We start from the raw sequence: 17,000 nt of genomic DNA, 5'->3' as shown, positions 1-17,000 counted from the left end.
TCTCTTCCCTCCCTTGAACAACTCAACCGGCTCCTGAGCACTGTCTGAGGACTCACACACAATTTATAGATGTATTATCATCTTAAGATCAACATAAAAATCAATAGATTATATCATCTTAATAGCAAACTCAATAGATTATGTTATCGTAATATCAATATTAAACTCGATAGATTATATTATCATCTTAATTTCAACATCAAAATCAATAGGATATATTATCATCTTTAGTTTATAAAGCCTGTGGAACTCGGGAGGTAAGAAATCCAACACTGGAATGAATCCTAGCTCTTGGGAGTAACCTGTATATATTGCAGGTGTGTGACCTTGGATAAGTCCCTTTCCCTTCTCTCCCCCTCAGTTTTCTAATATAATTGGTGCCTGGCTTCACAGGGCTCTTATTGGGAGCAGGAATCATTTCTGAACAGCAATCAATCCTGGGGAGCAGGTAGTGCACCTGTTCTTACACCCATTTTGCTAGAGTCAGGAGACAACCTACCCAAGTTCATCTAACAACCCTGAAGGCTGGGATCTGATGGAACAGCACTTTCTGAGTCCCAGAGAATCTGGAAGCTGGGGTGCTTGAAGGCTTTGAGCATTGGCCACCTGGGGAGCTGGAGGGCCCTTCACTAGCTCAGGACCTCCCCCATGGGAGCCTCTCTGGACTTGGCTCAATGAGCTCACACTGAGGTCTTCCCGGCCTATTGGCATCCACTCAGCTGCCAGAGCTAGGCTCACCTCCATACCACCAACTGGAAAGCCCCATTATTATCTACCTGAGAGCCGGGCACCAGGAAAGCTGCCCCATCTCGGGCACACACTCTTGCCCTCGCTTCCTCTCAGCTGGGCTTAGGAGTTCCTCCCTTTCCTGGACCTGCCCTGTGGCTAGATGACATGGGGAACTGACCGAGACTCTTTGCTCCTAGTACAAACCCCGGTCACTTGGCTCTTTCCCAAAAGGGCAACTGCTTACCTGTGTAGGGAGCCCAGCCCGGGGCTGGGAGGTCAGGAGAGCTCCCTGGCTTTGCTGAGGTAGCTGGAACAGATTTGGTGTTGGGAGCAGGCCTGGGGGAGAGATTACAGAGGTCAGGCGGGGAAAGAGAGCCTGAGGGGGACCCGGCCCACTGCCGCATCACGCCCTAACTAGACCAGACTTCAGAACTTCTGCAAGTCCCACCCTCACCCCCTGCCAACAGGTCCGAATATGATGCTGTCCCCTTCCCATCTGGGGAGCGGTCTATCACTGGAGGTCTTCAAGTCACCCAGGGGTGGTTAGATAACTGCTTGTCCAGGATGTTGTGGCTAGATGCCCTCTGGGGTCTCTCCCTGTTCTTCAAAGCTGGGATTCTAGATGTAACTCAACCCAACCCCATCTTTCTTTTTTTTTTGGTGAGGCAATAGGGGTTAAGTGACTTGCCCAGGATTACACAGCTACTAAGTGTCAAGTGTCTGAGGCCGGATTTGAACTCAGGTCCTCCTGACTCCAGGGCTGGTGCTTTATCCACTGCACCACCTAGCTGCCCCGCCCCCCCCCCATCTTTTCTCAAAGAAGGGTTGGCCTTGTTTGTTTGACTTGGGCCCAGAGGTCAGAACTAGAGTTCACGGGAATCAGATTTTAGCTCAGTCTCACAAAGGAAGTTTTATCGAAAAGGAGCGGACCGTTTTGGGAAGTGGTGAGTTGCCTGTCCCAGGCGGTTGGTCAGCAGAAGCCCATTTGTCAGGGATATCACATAAAGGACTTAGCTTCACAAGCTGAGGTTCTAGGATTCTATTCCACAAGGGGGCACCAGAGGGCCACAGAATGCCCCGCAGGACGGTCCTCCCCAACCCCCCAGTCAGTCCAGGCTCAGCAATGTCCGTACCTGGTTGACCCTGTTGGGTTTGTGGCAGCAGGAACTGTGCAGGTGACTGGAGGTGGTGCCCAGGGACAAGGACTAATTGCTGGAGTTGAAGGAGCTGCTGGATGTCCTGGGATGGTGGGAGAGGCAAGGATGCTCTGGGTGAGAGCCAGCCCTCCCAGGGTCAGGGGAGAAGGGGGCTATGGCAGGTTATACAGGAAAACGTGAGCCCTGAGTAGGGGCAACACCCCAGCCCACCCCCGAGTCGGGCCTCACTATAGTGGGTTTCTAAGGCCCTTCCCAGCTCTGCCATTCCCTGTTCTAAGGATCCTCCCATATCTGCCAGTTTATGTTCTAAGGCCCTTCCCAGCTCTGACATTCCCTATTCTAAGGCTCCTCCCAGCTCTGACATTCCCTGTTCTAAGGCCCTTCCCAGCCTTGACACCCCCTATTCTAAGGGCCCTCCCATATCTGCCAGTTTGTATTCTAAGGCTCTTCCCAGCTCTGACATTCCCTGTTCTAAAGACTCTCCCAGATCTGTCAGTGTATGTTCTAGGTTCTGAGATTGCTACTAGCCCTGGCACTCTGAGTGTGTGAATTGAAGATATTTAAGCTGGAGGGGCTCTGTTGCAACCACCCACACCATCGTCATATCTGCACATCTCAGAAAGGCCGGCCTGGGTCAGCCATAAGGCTTGTTAGCCTAACCCCAGAAAAAAGACTCGGGTTGGGGAGGAAGTTCAGCAAGAGGCGGGTTCCAGCTCGACAGGACAGACTTTCTGAGGCGGGCAGCTATGTCCTGGGGAGGGAGGGAGCGCCCTGTTCCTGGAAGCGTGTAGGTGGCAGCTGGTGCCCCTGCTAGAGAGCTGTGCTAGGGGGCTTCCTGCTTCGGGGGGAGATGGCCTGAGGCTCCTTCTGTCCCAGGTGCTAGCAGGCACAGCTCTGGGAGATCAGCAGAGCCAGAGGAGCTGGAGGCAGCGAGAAAGAAAGCTCAGGGTGCAAGAGGAGCAGACGCGTAGGGATTCCAGGGGTTTGTGCTGGGGTTCTTTGTCCCCTCCCGGCCGGCGCTCGCTGCCTCCGCTGGGCTCGCCCCATCCGTGCTCTGGGCGGGCCGCCTTACCTGGGCCGTGAGCTGGATGGGCTGGGACAGGGTGAGCTGGGGGGTCGCCGGGGGCTGGCTTGCGGGTGGCTGCGGCGGCAGGTCACCCCCCCCAGCGGGGGCAGGGGGCTGCCCAGAGGCGGCGGCGGCGGCGTTGGCGGCGGCGGCGGCGTTGGACTGCTGGACGGCGGCCGCCAGGAGCTGGGCCTGAGCCTGCTGCAGGAGGAGCTGTTGCTGGGTGGGCATCAGGGCCGTCAGCTGGGGTGAGGGGTGGGGCCGGGTGGGGTGCCGGGGCGGGAGGGGCAGAGAGAGAGCAGAAGGGGCAGCAGGTTAGTGACTGAGCCAAGCCGAAAAGAGCCGGGTGGGGTTAGCATCGGAGCAAAGAAAGGACTTCGGGAGGGATGGGGACCCGCGCCCCAGGCTGCACGGGGGCCGCCTGCTCAGAAGAGAACAGAAGCAGCTTCGGCTGAGGTCGGGCCGGCAGGAGGCCGCACCCCTTCTCCTGTCTGGGGGCCTGGCCAGGCGGGACAAGGGCGCTCCCTTTGTACCTGTTAGCGCAAAACTCAACAGGGCTTCATCTGCAGTGACCCATGAGGAAGAAACGGGGGGACTACGGACTCTCCTTACGACATATGTTGAATAGCTAGGGCTCAGTTTCCCCTCATCTGGTGTTGTGCAGCCCCTGTTGTGGGGAGCTAGGCCCCTGATTCCAAGGGCCCCCCCTAGGATCCGTCCTGGGTCACTTACCCCAGCCAGCTGCCCGCCAGCCAACATGAGCTGGGCCTGGGGTAGGTGGGGCTGGGATGGGGGCGGGGGCGGGGGGGCCACTGGGGCCGGGTCACTGCCGGAGTCTTCAGCCTTGATCTGCACGGGGAGAGAGACGAGTTTGGGGTTCTGAAGAGGGAACCAGTCATGGCGAAGACACCTAGACCCCCTCCTTCTCCCTTTGTAAGAAAAGCTTGGTGGTTTTAGACCCTGGCCTAGAGAAATGGCGTGATTTACATGGGCTACACAGCAGGAGGCTGAAGCTCTGGCCAGCAGACTCTCACGATGGCAGCTGGGCTTGGCTGTCCTTTGGCCCAGCTCTGCCCCCTCCTCCACTTCCCATGTCTGAGTGAACCCTCGGCTGCTGGCCCCAAGGTGCAGACAGCAGCCTCTCATCTTAGGAGTCTCCTGTCTCCCCCTACGTCCTTCCATGCAGCACCGTCTCTGGGTTCAAATCTACCTCTCACCTGTGCTCCCTGTGTGACCTGGGCTCCGTTACTTGGTCTCCCCTTGGTCCTTTTCACCCTGAATGGCTGATCCCCTGCCTCAAAATCTCTCCCCATCGTCCATTCTCCCCTCTCCCCAACCTTCTCCTTCCTCTCTCTTCCCCCTTTCACAGGATTCCACAGCGAGCCCTGTGCAGGCCCTCGAATCCAAGCCCCTCGTTTTACAGATAAGGAAACTGAGGACCGGCTCGCCCAAGGTCACCCACACAGTAGTGGTCCAGGGACGAGCTGCTGGTCTTTCCTTTGTCCCTCTCCTCTCCTCTCCTCCTCTCTTCCTTTTCTCTCTTCCTTCCTCTTCTCTATCTGTCCCCATTCCCACAATTCAGTTTGGACAAAACCCCAGGCCCTAAGTGCTGGGGGCACAAAAAAGGGGAAAGTCCCCCCTCTAGCCTTAGAGAGCTTTTGTTCCTGAGGCCTGGCTCGGACCCAGACCAGAATTGCTCCCAGGAGAGGTTTCGTTCTCTTCAGGAAAACTGTGCACCCATTTCTCCGTCTCCTCTCCTCCTCGCGCCCTTTTCCACTCTACCTACTGCCCTCCCCGGCTCCTTCCCCCCCCCCCCCCCCCGCCTCTCCTTTCAGTGCTGTTGGGGGTGAAGGGAGGGTCTGGAGGTGTTGAGAGTAGGGGCAAAGCCAGGGCCAGGCAGGGAAGTAGGGATGGGGGCTGGGCCCTCAGCTTCCTGTTGTTCATACCCTGGGGCCCCAGGGGGGATTTCCCCAGCCAACTCCCCCCCCTCAACCCCAGGGGAAGGGGAAGGAGATGGGATGAGTCATAGGTTTGGGGCAGGCGGGTGGGAAGGAGAAACTTCTTCGCTGATGCCCCAAAGCTGAGTGGCTCCCCGTGAGGTTTGAGGACAACCCGACCACCACCCCAGAGCTCCCTTGCTCCCTCCAAACCTCACCTCCCTCAGGGACTTTTCCCCCACCATTCCCTAGGTATTGCAAGTTCCCCTCTCACCTTGGTGCTGGGACCCGTCGGGGACAAGGAAAACGACGAGGCCTTATTCTGGGGGTTCTGAAAGGAGACAGAAGGGTGGAGGGGGAGGTGAGTCTGACATCTGGCTCCTCCCCAGGGCCTGCTCCCTCCCAGCTAGCTGCCCTTCCTTACCTGATGGTTTGCGTCTGGTCCATTGGTTTCTGTATCTGCAAAGAGAAGGAAGAAAGAGTTAGGACCCTCCCTGTCCTACTCCCACCTGGGGCTCCTCCCCCTTCCCTTGCCCTCCTAACAAAACCTTCCTACCTGTGTGCTCTGACTGAGAGTCCAAACCTGGCTTCTCCGGCTCCAGGGGCTTAGACATTCTTATTTCTGCAGAGAGAAAAGGGAAAGGGGGACATCGCATACCATGACGAGTCCCGCTGCCACCACCCCGCCTCTTGAGGGCCCTAGCATCCTACCCTTCGCGGGAACTGGGGCTCTTAGCTCTTCCTAGACGATAAAACACTGTCAGAACTGGGAGGGGACTTCAACATCGCTTAGTCCGACATCCCCAAAGATGGGGAAACTGAGGCACGGGGAGAGGAAGCAATTCTCCCACAGTCATAGAAGCATCTCAGTGGCCCAAGTGGGGACAGGATCTGGATCTAATAACTTCTGTTCTGGGTTCCTGGCCTCTCAGCAGAAGGAGCTTGTTTTGTGTGGCCTTCTAGCCGGAGGTGGGAAGGCGAGGGCCAGGGAAGGGCTTGGGTTTGGTCTCTCTGATGAAGAGGCATCCAAAGGGGAGCTGAGCAGAGAAGGCAGTGGTCCTCCCCTGGGGCCTTGAGTGCCTCAGTGCTCTGTCCCACCAGCAGGTTTCAGGGTGAGACACGTTTTCCGCTGTGAGCAGCAAGGAGCGTGCGGTGGGATGGGGCTCTGGGGATTGGGGCGCATCAACAACTCCGTGCCTGTGATTCACCAGCCCTCAAAACGTCCTTTGGCTTTGCTCTCAACGTCTCACACCCTCATTTGTCCCTTCCATCTCCTGGCTGAGGAGCACCCCAAGCCTCAGGCCTTGAAATGGAAGTTCATCCTGCCCTTGACCTTGCTGAACCAACTCAACCCTGAGCATGACTTTGAATGGAAGTCTGACCCCAAATGCAAGAGGCCTGGGCCTCTGGTTGGAACAAAAATGAGGGAACATGGAATATCTGGGTTGGAAGGATCCTTAGAACATGGCATGTCAGAGCTGGGAGAAGGCTTAGAACATAGACTGTCAAGGCTGGAAAGGCTCTTAGAGCCCAGAAGGTCAGAATTGGGAAGACCCTTAGAACACAGCATGTCAGAACTGGGACACGCCTTAGAACAGGGAATGTCAAGGACTGGGAAGAACCTTAGAACAGGGGGTGTCAGAGCAAGGAGGGCCCTTAGAACAAGGAATGTCAGGGCTGGGAAGAACCTTAGAACAGGGGGTGTCAGAGCTAGGAGGGCCTTAGAACAGGGAATGTCAGGGCTGGGAGGGGCCTTAGAACAGGGGATGTCAAGCTGGGAGGGCCCTGAGAACAGGGGATGTCAGAGCTAGGAGGGCCTTAGAACAGGAAATGTCAGGGCTGGGAGGGGCCTTAGAACAGGAAATGTCAGGGCTGGGAGGAGCCTTAGAACAGGGGATGTCAGAGCTGGGAGGGCCCTGAGAACAGGGGATGTCAGAGCTGGGAGGGCCCTGAGAACAGGGGATGTCAGAGCTGGGAGGGGCCACTATCTATTAGGATGTTGCATTTAGAGAAAAGGGACCTTACTGGTCCTCTGGTCCCACCTCCTCGTTCTATAGATGTAGACACAGTACTCTAGAGAACTGAAAGTGATTTGCTCAAGGTCACAGAGTTGAGATTTGAACCCAGGTCCTCTGGCATCCTGCTCCACTCTACCACGTTGTCTCTTCCCATTTATCGAATAGGGAAACCGAAGAACCACGTATCAAATAGTTGACTTCCGACTTATGCAGCATAACATTTTCACTCTTCTGTACCCTACACTGCTTTTTCTATGTCTGAGGGAAAAAACCGCCATTGGGTGATAACCGGTTGAGGTAGACTCTGCTTAGCATCCTCGGAACATCAGAACTGGGAGAGCTTATGGAGTCCAGTTGCTCCATGCCGCCTCCTACTGACCCTATATTCCATAGGAGGAAGCTCAGTGTTACACAGCCAGTCAGAGGCAAAGCCCACACTAGACCCTAGGTCTCCATTCAGCCAAAAAATCTACTACTACCACTACCACCTCACCCCAGGGGTGACTTCTAGGTCTGGTCCAAACAAGAGTGGCCCCTTCCTTCCCACCCCCTGGCCCCACCCCCTCTTCAATCTAGAACCAGTCAGCCATTCAATAAACGCAGATTAGATGCTTACTGTGACTGGTTTAGACCCAGGAACACAAAGTATGCCCAATGCAAAAACACTGTCCCCCCTCTCAAGAGGCTCACAGTGCAATGGGGTGGGGGGGGGGCGGGGGGTACAAATGACAGTGTATGAAAATGCTAGATAAACTGGGAAAAAGTAACAGAGGGAAGGCACTAGAATGAAGGGGCAGAGGGTAAAGCTGCCTGCTGGAGGTGGGATTTGAACTGAAGGAAGCCAGCAGGCAAAGGTGAGGAGGAAGAGCTGGGGAAGTGCCCAGAGCTAAGAAATGGAGGGTTTGGGGGCAGCTGGGTGGCACAGTGGATAAGGCACCGGCCCTGGATTCAGAAAGACCTGAGTTCAAATCTGACCTCAGACACTAACTGTGTGACCCTGGGCAAGTCACTTAACCCTCATTGCCTCGCCAAAAAAGAAAGAAATGGAGGGTCTTGTTAGAGGAACAGCCAGGGGGCCTGGGGTGGGGGAGGGGGGAAGGGAGGGGTCTGGGTTGGAGTGTATTACGGAGCTGGGGCTGGGGGTGTAAGAAGGCCAGAAAGGTAGGAGGGGGAAGGTTAAGGAGAGCTTTGAATGCCACACACAGTATTTTGTATTTGATCCCAGAGGCAACAGGAGCCGCCAAGGTTTATTGAGTAGGGAGAGGAGGGGCAGCCTGGGCTTCAGGAAAATGACTTTGGTGGCTGATTGAGGATGCCCTGGAGGGGAAGGGACCAGAGGCAGCAGGCAGGCTGCCCCCCCCACCCCCACCCCCACCACCCCCCCCCCCCCCCCCGCCAGCAGCAGCTATTGCAATAATCCAGGTTGGGGTGAGGAGAGGCTTCAGGCTCAGTGGGGGCGGCGTCAGAGGAGGGAAAGGGCCGATTGGAGAGACGGGCCTTAGCCAAGGTTGTGAGTTGGAGGCAGTAGGGGGATGAAGTTGTCCTGTACAGTAACGGGGAAAGTGGGAGGGGGAGAGGGTTAGGGGGAAAGATCCTGAGTTCTGTTTTGGACATATTGAGATGAAGACGGCTCCTGGACATCCGGGTGGAGATGTCTGAAAGGTGGGAGCTTGGGAGTCAGCAGAGAAGAGGCGGGAAAGGTAGATGTGAGAATCATTCACATAGAGATGGTCATTAAATCCATGGAAGCTGAGGAGATCCCCAAGTGAAGTTGTGTGGAGAGAGAAGAAGACAGAACCATGAGGGGACACCCACACTTAGAGGCATCATCTGCAGGAGCATCCAGCAAAGGAGCAATTAGAGAGGTAGGAGGAAAACCGGGGGTGGGGGTGGGGGGCAGACAGAAAGAGACAGAGATAGACAGAGAGATGGGGAGGGGGGGTGTGCAGAAAACCTAGAGAGAAGAGACACCAGTGCCCAAGGCTGCAGAGAGGGGGAGGAGAATGAAGACTGAGAAGAGGCCCCTGGATTTGGCAGCTAAGAGATTGTTAGTCAAGGGAGAGCGGTTTCATTTGAATAATGAAGCCAGAAGACACAGCGGAGAACTGGGGAAAGTGAGAAGAAAGGAAGTGAAGGCATCTATTGTAGATGGCCTTCTCAGGGAATTTAGCCACAAAGGGGAGGGAAGAAACGGACGAGAGTTAGCAGAGATGGAAGGATTTTTGAGGATGGATGGGGAAGACATGGGCACGTTTGCAGGCAGGAAGGAAGCTGCCAGAAGACAGGGAGAGAGTGAAGATAAGTGAGAATGGAGGTGATAAGTGGCAATCTATTGGAGAAGATAGCATGGGATCTCTTGCGCCTGGAGGGGGGCCAGGAAAAAGGACAGGAAAAGGTGAAGGCAGAGAGAGTGGCAGAAGGCATCTGGGTGATGTGAGTTGAGGAGGAAGAGAGAAGAGGGAACTCGCAGCAAATGGCCTCCATTTTTTCAGTGAAACGTTCTTCTCCTCAAGCCATCCAATGTTATATCATCTCTGAAGAATATGGGGACCTTGGGCCCCAGTCCTGACTTCTGTCTCAACCTTCCCTTTGCTCTCAATTTCAACCCATTCCACTTTGTACAACTCATTGTTAGGAAGTTTTTCCAGACATCAAGCCTCAACTGGTCGCTTTGCAATACGCTACCCCCATCACCACCATCCTTACTCCTGGTGCCAAGCAGAATATGTCTTACTCATCCTTTTTTCATGAGACAGCCCTTCAAAGAATTCAAGACAGCCAGATTATGCCCCCTCTCCTTCCCACCTCTTCACAATATTAGCCTTCTCTCCAGGCTAAGCACCCCTCAGTTCCTTCAACCATAGAAGTGCCCTCAATCCTCCTGGCTGTTTTCTTCTGGACACACCACACCTTATTCATTTCCTTTCTGGACTGAGCACAGTCCACCAGATACATTCAGGACATGGTAGAGGGAGCCCATGCAGCAAGACCACCACCTCCCTAAGCCTGAACAGAGGGGCTCCTTCTGCAGTGCAGCTCATTGCTTCTCTTTCTTGGCTAACATACCTAATGGCTGACCCATGCTGTGTTGAGCTTGTGGCCCACCAAGACCCCCCAGAATGTTTTTCAGATGTGCTGCTTTCTAACTAAACTTTCCTCAACTTGTGAAGTTGGCTCGTTGAATCCAAGTGTGGGGACTTTATATTTATTCCCTTAAGTTTTATCTTCTTAATTTGAGCCCCCTCTTTCTAGCCTATTAAAATATTGTTTGTATGCCAATCATGTCATTCAGTTGGGTTAATTAGCTCTCTGTCCCAGCTTTGTGATATGTGTGCCTGCAAGTCCTGACCTCAAACCCCAAGACCAACCTTGCTCCTACCATTGACCTGAATTTAAACCCTACCCCAGGTCTAATCTCGGCGCCAACCATGGCCCAAATCCTGATCCAATCTCTAACCCCAACCTCAATCTAACCCTGACCACATCTCTAACCCTAGACCCAAACTTCATGGAACCTAACCAGGCCCTAATGCAGACCCTTCTTACCTCCAACTTTGACTCTAAATAGGATGCTGAACCTAACCTGAATTTTTTGCCTGTGAGAGGGGAAGACAGCAGAGTCACCAGTCATTATTCATTAGTGGCCCTTTATCTAGCTAAATGCAGGAATCTGATGGAGTTTCCAAAGGCAGACATCCTTGGCCTGCCTTCTGCTGATGAACAATTTACAGAAGACTTGGATGAAACTCTGAAAGTCACACTTAGCAGATTTGTAGATAATGTGGAGCAGAAAGAATAGCTAACAAAGAGATATTACCAGACTAGAATGCTGGGTCAGATTTAATGAGATATGACTAATATGGAAATATGTTTTGCATGACTGCACATGTATAACCTATATCAAATTGTTTGCCTTTTCAACGAGGGGGAAGGGGAAGGGGAAGGTGGGAGAGATTTTAGGACACAAAATTTTAAAAGATGAAGGTTAAAAATTGTTTTTAGATGTAATTGGAAAAGATAAAATATTTAAAATTTAAAAATTAATGAGTTAACATGTAATAAGAATAAATGTGGCAACCTACACTTGGATTCAAAAAATCAATTTCACAAACATGAGGTGTGGAGGTGTGGCTAGAGTTCAGTAGGAAAAAAATCTGGAGTTTTTAGTAGAACACAAGCTCAATATGTATCAACAGTCAATCAATAAACATTTATTAAGCACTTACTATGTGGCAGCCATTGTGCCAAGTGCTAGAGACACAAATACAAATCAACACTGTTCTATGGAAGCCCAAAAAAGAGTCAATAGGGACTTAGGTTTAAGACCCCATTAGTGCACTGAGTTGGAAGAGATGTCAGAAGGCATCTCTAAGACAGACTCCCCTCAACAACACCTCCTCCAGGTTGGCTTCCATGGCCTTGGAAAGCCTTTTCAAGCCTAGGACTGTGATTCCCAATGAAACCTCACATTGTTAGATCCGTCTCTTCGCAAGTTCCACCCATCGTCCCTGGTTCTGTCCTGTGGCACCAAGAGGAACCAGCCTAATTACCTTTTTATATGTGATAGCTCTTCAGGCACTTAAAGCCAGAATTTTTATTGGTTTTTTGTTTGCTTGTTTGGGTTTTTTTGGTTTTTTGTTTGTTTGTTTTTGTGGGGCGATGAGGGTTAAGTGACTGGCCCAGGGTCACACAGCTAGTAAGTGTCAAGTGTCTGAGGCCAGATTTGAACTCAGGTTCTCCTGAATCTAGGGCCTAGCTGTCCCCCAGAAGTCTTATTGTGTCCCCAAGCCAGCCCTGCCCAAGTCATCCCCACTTCATAAAACTCATCCTCCTGTGACATTTTCAAGGCATTTTATCATCCACTTGGCCCTCCTTTGGGTGCCCTTTCTAAAAACGGGACCCCCCAAGAGCTGACCACCACGCTGCAGCTGTGCTCTGACCTGGGCATACAGCAGAGTAGGGCTATCCCTTCTCTAGTTCTGCAGACCATGCCTCCCAGTGCTGGCTAAGGTCACACCAATTTTCTTAGCTGCCACATATAATGTCGTTGAAAACTGAGTTTGTAGGCCAATAAAACACCCCAATCTTTCTCAGATGAGTAGCTGTTTCTCTAGCTGTCCTTCCCCTCCAAGGCAGAGACTATCTTCTGCCTAGCTTTGAATTCCCGGGGTTTTAGCACAATTTATTAAATGTTGATTGACTGACTCTAACTCTGACATGTGTGAAGCTAATTTTTAAACCTAAGTATAGGGTTTTACATCTCTCTCCAGTAAAATTCATCTAATTTGATTTGGATCGGTGTTCCAGCAAAAGAGATCTTCTGCTTCATTTTCTGATTGCAGAGTTGATTGTTTGAGCCCAAGGGTAAGACTTTACATTGATACAAACTTAATTTCATCTTATTCAGTAGGGAGTCATCATGGACCAGTGGAAAGCTTTGGAATCAGAAGGTCGTAGGCGGAAATCTCAGTTCTCTTAGTGGACATGTGGTTCTGGGCAGCCCCCTAACCCCATCCTGAGCCTGTTTCCTCATCTACAAAATGAAGGTCATTTCTAAGATCCCTTCCAGCCCAATGCTCTGGGCTGTACTGATGCTTCACTCTGTTACCCAAAGGGTTAGCTGTCCCTCCCAGGCCTACGTCATCTACATAAGGAGCATACCTCCTATGGGTCACTGATAACAATGTTAAACAGCACAAGTCCCTGGGACACTCTGCGGGAGATCTGCCAATGTGACACTGTTCTGTCCAGACACTTCATTAGTTCTCAGTCCACTCAAAGGCAGTTAGAAGCCCTCTTCTATCTCCCTACTCATTCTGGGTGTCTGAGCCCTATAAGCCACTTGTGTTCTGGCCTTCCCAGTGCAGAGATCATTCTCCTTGGTAGAAAACACCTAATAGAGATGAGAGAACGCAAGGAAAGGAGGTCGTGGGACTACTCTGCTCTCTCCAGATCAGTCCATACCTAGAACAGTGCATTCAGTTCTCAACGGCGCCTTTTAGGAAGGTTGTTAATAAGCTGGGGGGCATCGAGAAAAGGGCAAGCAAGGGAGTCGGTGAGGGGCCTCAAGACTGGGCCCTACAAAGATCAGGAAAAGGGACTAGGGACGCCAAACTTATGCTAATTGGACCCAGAGGACAGGACAAAGAGCTGAGGGTGGAAGGGGCAGAGAGGTAAACCCCTCCCACTCTCTGCAAAAGCCACAGACAAAAGACCCCGGACCCACCCCCACCTCTTACACACCAGCTGCTGCCCTCCAGTCTCTAGACTCAGGGAAAAAGGACTCTCCCTCTGCTTTGGGACAATTATCCGCGATATAGATGCTCTCTCACATACTCTTTGGGGTCTTCAAAGCTCCTGTGGCTTGCAAAGTCCACCCTCGCTTACAAAGTGTTTATCCATCCATTGGTTCACTCAGATCGGTACCGCGGCCTGGAAGTTCCATAGGCCCATTTTACAGAAAAGGGAGCTGAAAGTCCAGAGATGTATCAAAGATCACACCAGCAGGTGAGCAGAGGATAGAAGCCAGGCCTCCTTACTCACCACCCATGACTCCCGGTCATATCCTGTGCACCTAAGGCGGAGTTTGTCTGGGGAATGAAGCCTCCGTTTCCTGAGTCCTGGCTTCTCTGTCTCAAAGCCTGTGCTCAAGAAAGGCCCTGAAGAATTCCCAAACAGCAAGGCTGAGGATTACAGTCGCTCACCAGGGGGACCCACATTATAAACAAAGACGGGATGCTGTCTGAGAAATTGGGCCCCAGTGGTGGAATCTGAGGCATCACCTATTCGCAAAACAGATAGTAAAAGCTAAAGAAGATCAGAGCTGGGAGGGCCCTTGGAACAGGGAATGTCAGAGCTGGGAGGGCCCTTAGAACAGGGAATGTCAGAGCTGGGAGGGCCCTTAGAACAGGGAATGTCAGGGCTGGGAGGGCCCTTAGAACAGGGAATGTCAGGGCTGGGAGGGCCCTTTGAACAGGGAATATCAGAGCTGGGAGGGCCCTTGGAACAGGGAATGTCAGAGCTGGGAGGGCCCTTAGAACAGGGAATGTCAGGGCTGGGAGGGGCCTTAGAACAGGGAATGTCAGGGCTGGGAAGGGCCTTAGAACAGGGAATGTCCGGGCTGGGAAGGGCCTTATAGATCATTGATTTCACCTTCTTCCTATTATAGATAGTAACTGCCACTACCACATATATATATATGAAGAGGGAGAGAGAAATGGAGAGGGAAGGGCAGGGGAAGGGGGAGGGAGGGAGGGAGCCCTCTCGGGTTGGTAAAGCCATTTCCATGTTATCCCATTTGATATCAAATGAGGAAACTGAGCCCCAGACATGTGTGTGCAGCCCATGACATTTTAACTTGGGCAGACAGGGGGGTTCCTTCTTGTCTCCCAGTTCCCCCAGACCCTTGAGGCTGAGCAGTACAAACTTCAGCCCAGATCCCCAGCCTGGAGGGGAGCTCATAAGCAGGGCCCGCTGGGCCTTCCCCACCCCACCCCCCCTTTGCCTGCTGGACTTTCACTTCTGCTCTTAGCTTCCCCCCCACCCTCCACTTTTAGCAGATTTACACCAACCCTTGGCCAGCACTTACCGAAAATGGGGCTAAATATAGAGAGGCTGAGGGCCTCCCTCACCCTCCCCGGCCAGTCCCCAGGGTCCCCAGGTCCCTCTCTTGTTGGTCTCTGATGCTCGGAACCCCAGCAGGCCCCATCCCCATTCCCTGGGGGGTCAGCGCCTTTCTCCTCCCAGCTGGGCCCCAGGGTGCATGAGGGTGAGATGTCACGAGGGCAAGGACGGAGATACGGACAGGTGGACACATCGGGACAGGACATACAGCTGTGAGGACAGGTCCCCACCATGAGATATGTTGACACTGATTTGTGCTCACAAGACCAGCCTAGAACCGCTCCTCCGATAAAGTTATTCACACACACATATTCATATAGATACACATAAATATTAAATTGAAGATAAACAGACATGTGACTGAGACACAGTCACAAACAATGTTGTGTGGTCACACCGTAGTGTAGCTATATATATAATCACACAAAGTAACTATAGATATAGTCACAAACACCAACACAAATACAGAATTGTGGTTTCAACTAGGCTCATAGCGAGGGACCCCTCTGTAATTATACACAACCAAACTCAGCTCACCTCCAAGGGGAGGGCTGGGATTGGTGAAAGAGGGCCCTTCTGGGAGGTCAGAAGTACAAATTCTAATCCAGACTCTATCCTTGACTGGCTGTGTGACCTTAGGCAAGTAACTACACCATTCTGAGCCTATTTCCTCAGGGTTGGGCTAGATGGTCAGTTCTGAAATTTTCTGTTCTAAGGTCTTTCCTAGCCCTGACATCCCCTGTTCTAAGGCCCCTCCTAGCTCTGACATTCCCTGTTCTAAGGCTCCTCCCAGCCCTGACATTCCCTGTTCTAAGGCTCCTCCCAGCTCTGACATTCCCTCTTCTAAGGGCCCTCCCAGCTCTGACATTCCCGGTTCTAAGGCCCCTTCTGTATTCCTGTAATTCAACTCAGTCTGTTCCTCATCACATTCTAGCCTTCTGTGTTCTTGATATTCCTTCTTCATCTTTGCTGGACCATAGTCAATTTCCCATGTCCTCTTCCCTCTTCCCAGCCTAGGGCTCTTTCCTGCACCCTCCTTTCTTCTCTCATTATATTCTCTCGCCTGGGGGTCTCAAGATCCCAGGATCAACTCTATGCACGACTCCCAAATCTGACCGTCCACCTCCTGAATGCCAGTCCTTCATGACTGGCTCCCTGGTGGAGAGAGACATCTCTCCTGAACGGACCTTTCAGTGGGAAATCTCAAACTCACCAGGTCCGACCCAGAAGAATCATATTTGCCCTGCTTAGCCAGGCCTTCCTCGAGCTTCCCTGTTTCAGTCAAAGCACCACCACGTTTCCAGTCACCCCGGTTCATGACTTCAGAGTCTCCCCCAGCGCTTGGCTCTCCAATCAGCTGTCAGGTCCGGCTGGCTCTGCCCCCACATGTCTCTGCGCCTTCTTCTCCCCAATCTTGGTCCCCACAGCCATCTGGGCCCTCTTGCCTGGACTGTGGCCACATCTACTCCCTGTCCACTTCCACTTTCTCCCTTCTCCCGACTATCCTCCCTGTAATTCCCCAGATAAGCATCCTAAGGTACAGATCTCGCTGTGACACCCTTTGCTCCCGGGCCTCTTTGGTTCCCTGGTATCCCACCCTCCTCAGCCCTCCACACACTGGCTTCTGCCAAGCTTTGCTGTCATCCTTCCTCCCCACCCATGCCCTTCCTGAATTCTCCAGTCCGGCTGCTTATTCCTTGAACTCTCTACTCCCTGAAACATGTACCCTTCTCCCCTCTGTCCCTCCCCTATGGGCTCGGCTCAGGGGTCACCCCTTCCACAAAGGAATTCTTTCCTGGTCTCCTCCTTATACACCCCCATATACATTCTCACACTCACCTTGAGCATTCTCTCAATAAACTAACAATCTCTCTCCTCAAATTACTTTGTATCACACTTATTTGTGCAAAGGCCACATTCCATTCCCCCAGAGGAACGGTAAGATCCCTGAAGGCAGGAACAGTTTCGTTTTTTAGTTTTGCCAGTAGGAGCCTAATAGATGTTCTTTGAATTAAATTGTGTGGGCAGGGCCGTGTAATGGAAAGGGTGCTTTAAAAAAGGGGGAGGGGGAAGAAGAAAGGATGCTCAATCTGAATGTCCAGGACTTGGGGCTTGGCTTGATGTGGGTTTGGCAGGACCTACAGAAACTGACTTCAACCCTCTAAATTCAGTTTCTTCACATTTAAAAGGAGGAGGTTGGACCTTGGGGGAGGGGGCAGGGGCGGGTAATGATGGTTAAGTGACTCGCCCAGGGCCACACAGCTAGTAAGTGTCAAGTGTCTGAGACCAGATTTGAACTCAGGTCCTCCTGAATCCAGGGCCAGTGCTTTATCCACTGCTCTACCTAGCTGCCCTGGACTACATATTCTTGAAGACCACTCCTACATCTGATATTCCATGCTTTAGGCCCTCCCAGTCCTGACATTCCTTGTTCTATGGGGCCTCCCAGCTCTGACAGTCCCTGGTCTAA

At 52.4% G+C, this 17,000-nt stretch overlaps 1 protein-coding gene across 1 annotated transcript in view; it reads right to left on the bottom strand.

Moving 5' to 3' along the window:
* Positions 1 to 17,000, bottom strand: part of POU2F2 (POU class 2 homeobox 2) — a 64,544-nt gene that overhangs the window by 7,568 nt on the left and 39,976 nt on the right. Inside the window, exons 4-10 of the mRNA XM_043992486.1 lie at positions 5,446 to 5,511; positions 5,314 to 5,348; positions 5,164 to 5,220; positions 3,685 to 3,801; positions 2,959 to 3,195; positions 1,863 to 1,968; positions 974 to 1,065 (exon numbers count right to left, since the gene is read on the bottom strand). Of these exons, the coding sequence (XP_043848421.1) occupies positions 974 to 1,065; positions 1,863 to 1,968; positions 2,959 to 3,195; positions 3,685 to 3,801; positions 5,164 to 5,220; positions 5,314 to 5,348; positions 5,446 to 5,511 (710 nt within the window). The remainder of the gene's footprint in view (positions 1 to 973; positions 1,066 to 1,862; positions 1,969 to 2,958; positions 3,196 to 3,684; positions 3,802 to 5,163; positions 5,221 to 5,313; positions 5,349 to 5,445; positions 5,512 to 17,000) is intronic.

The sequence above is a fragment of the Dromiciops gliroides genome, chromosome 3, assembly GCF_019393635.1.
Source record: "Dromiciops gliroides isolate mDroGli1 chromosome 3, mDroGli1.pri, whole genome shotgun sequence".
Classification (NCBI taxonomy): Eukaryota; Metazoa; Chordata; class Mammalia; order Microbiotheria; family Microbiotheriidae; genus Dromiciops; species Dromiciops gliroides.
The sequence above is the reverse complement of the archived record's forward strand: the minus strand, read 5'-3'. Positions and strand labels throughout refer to the sequence as shown.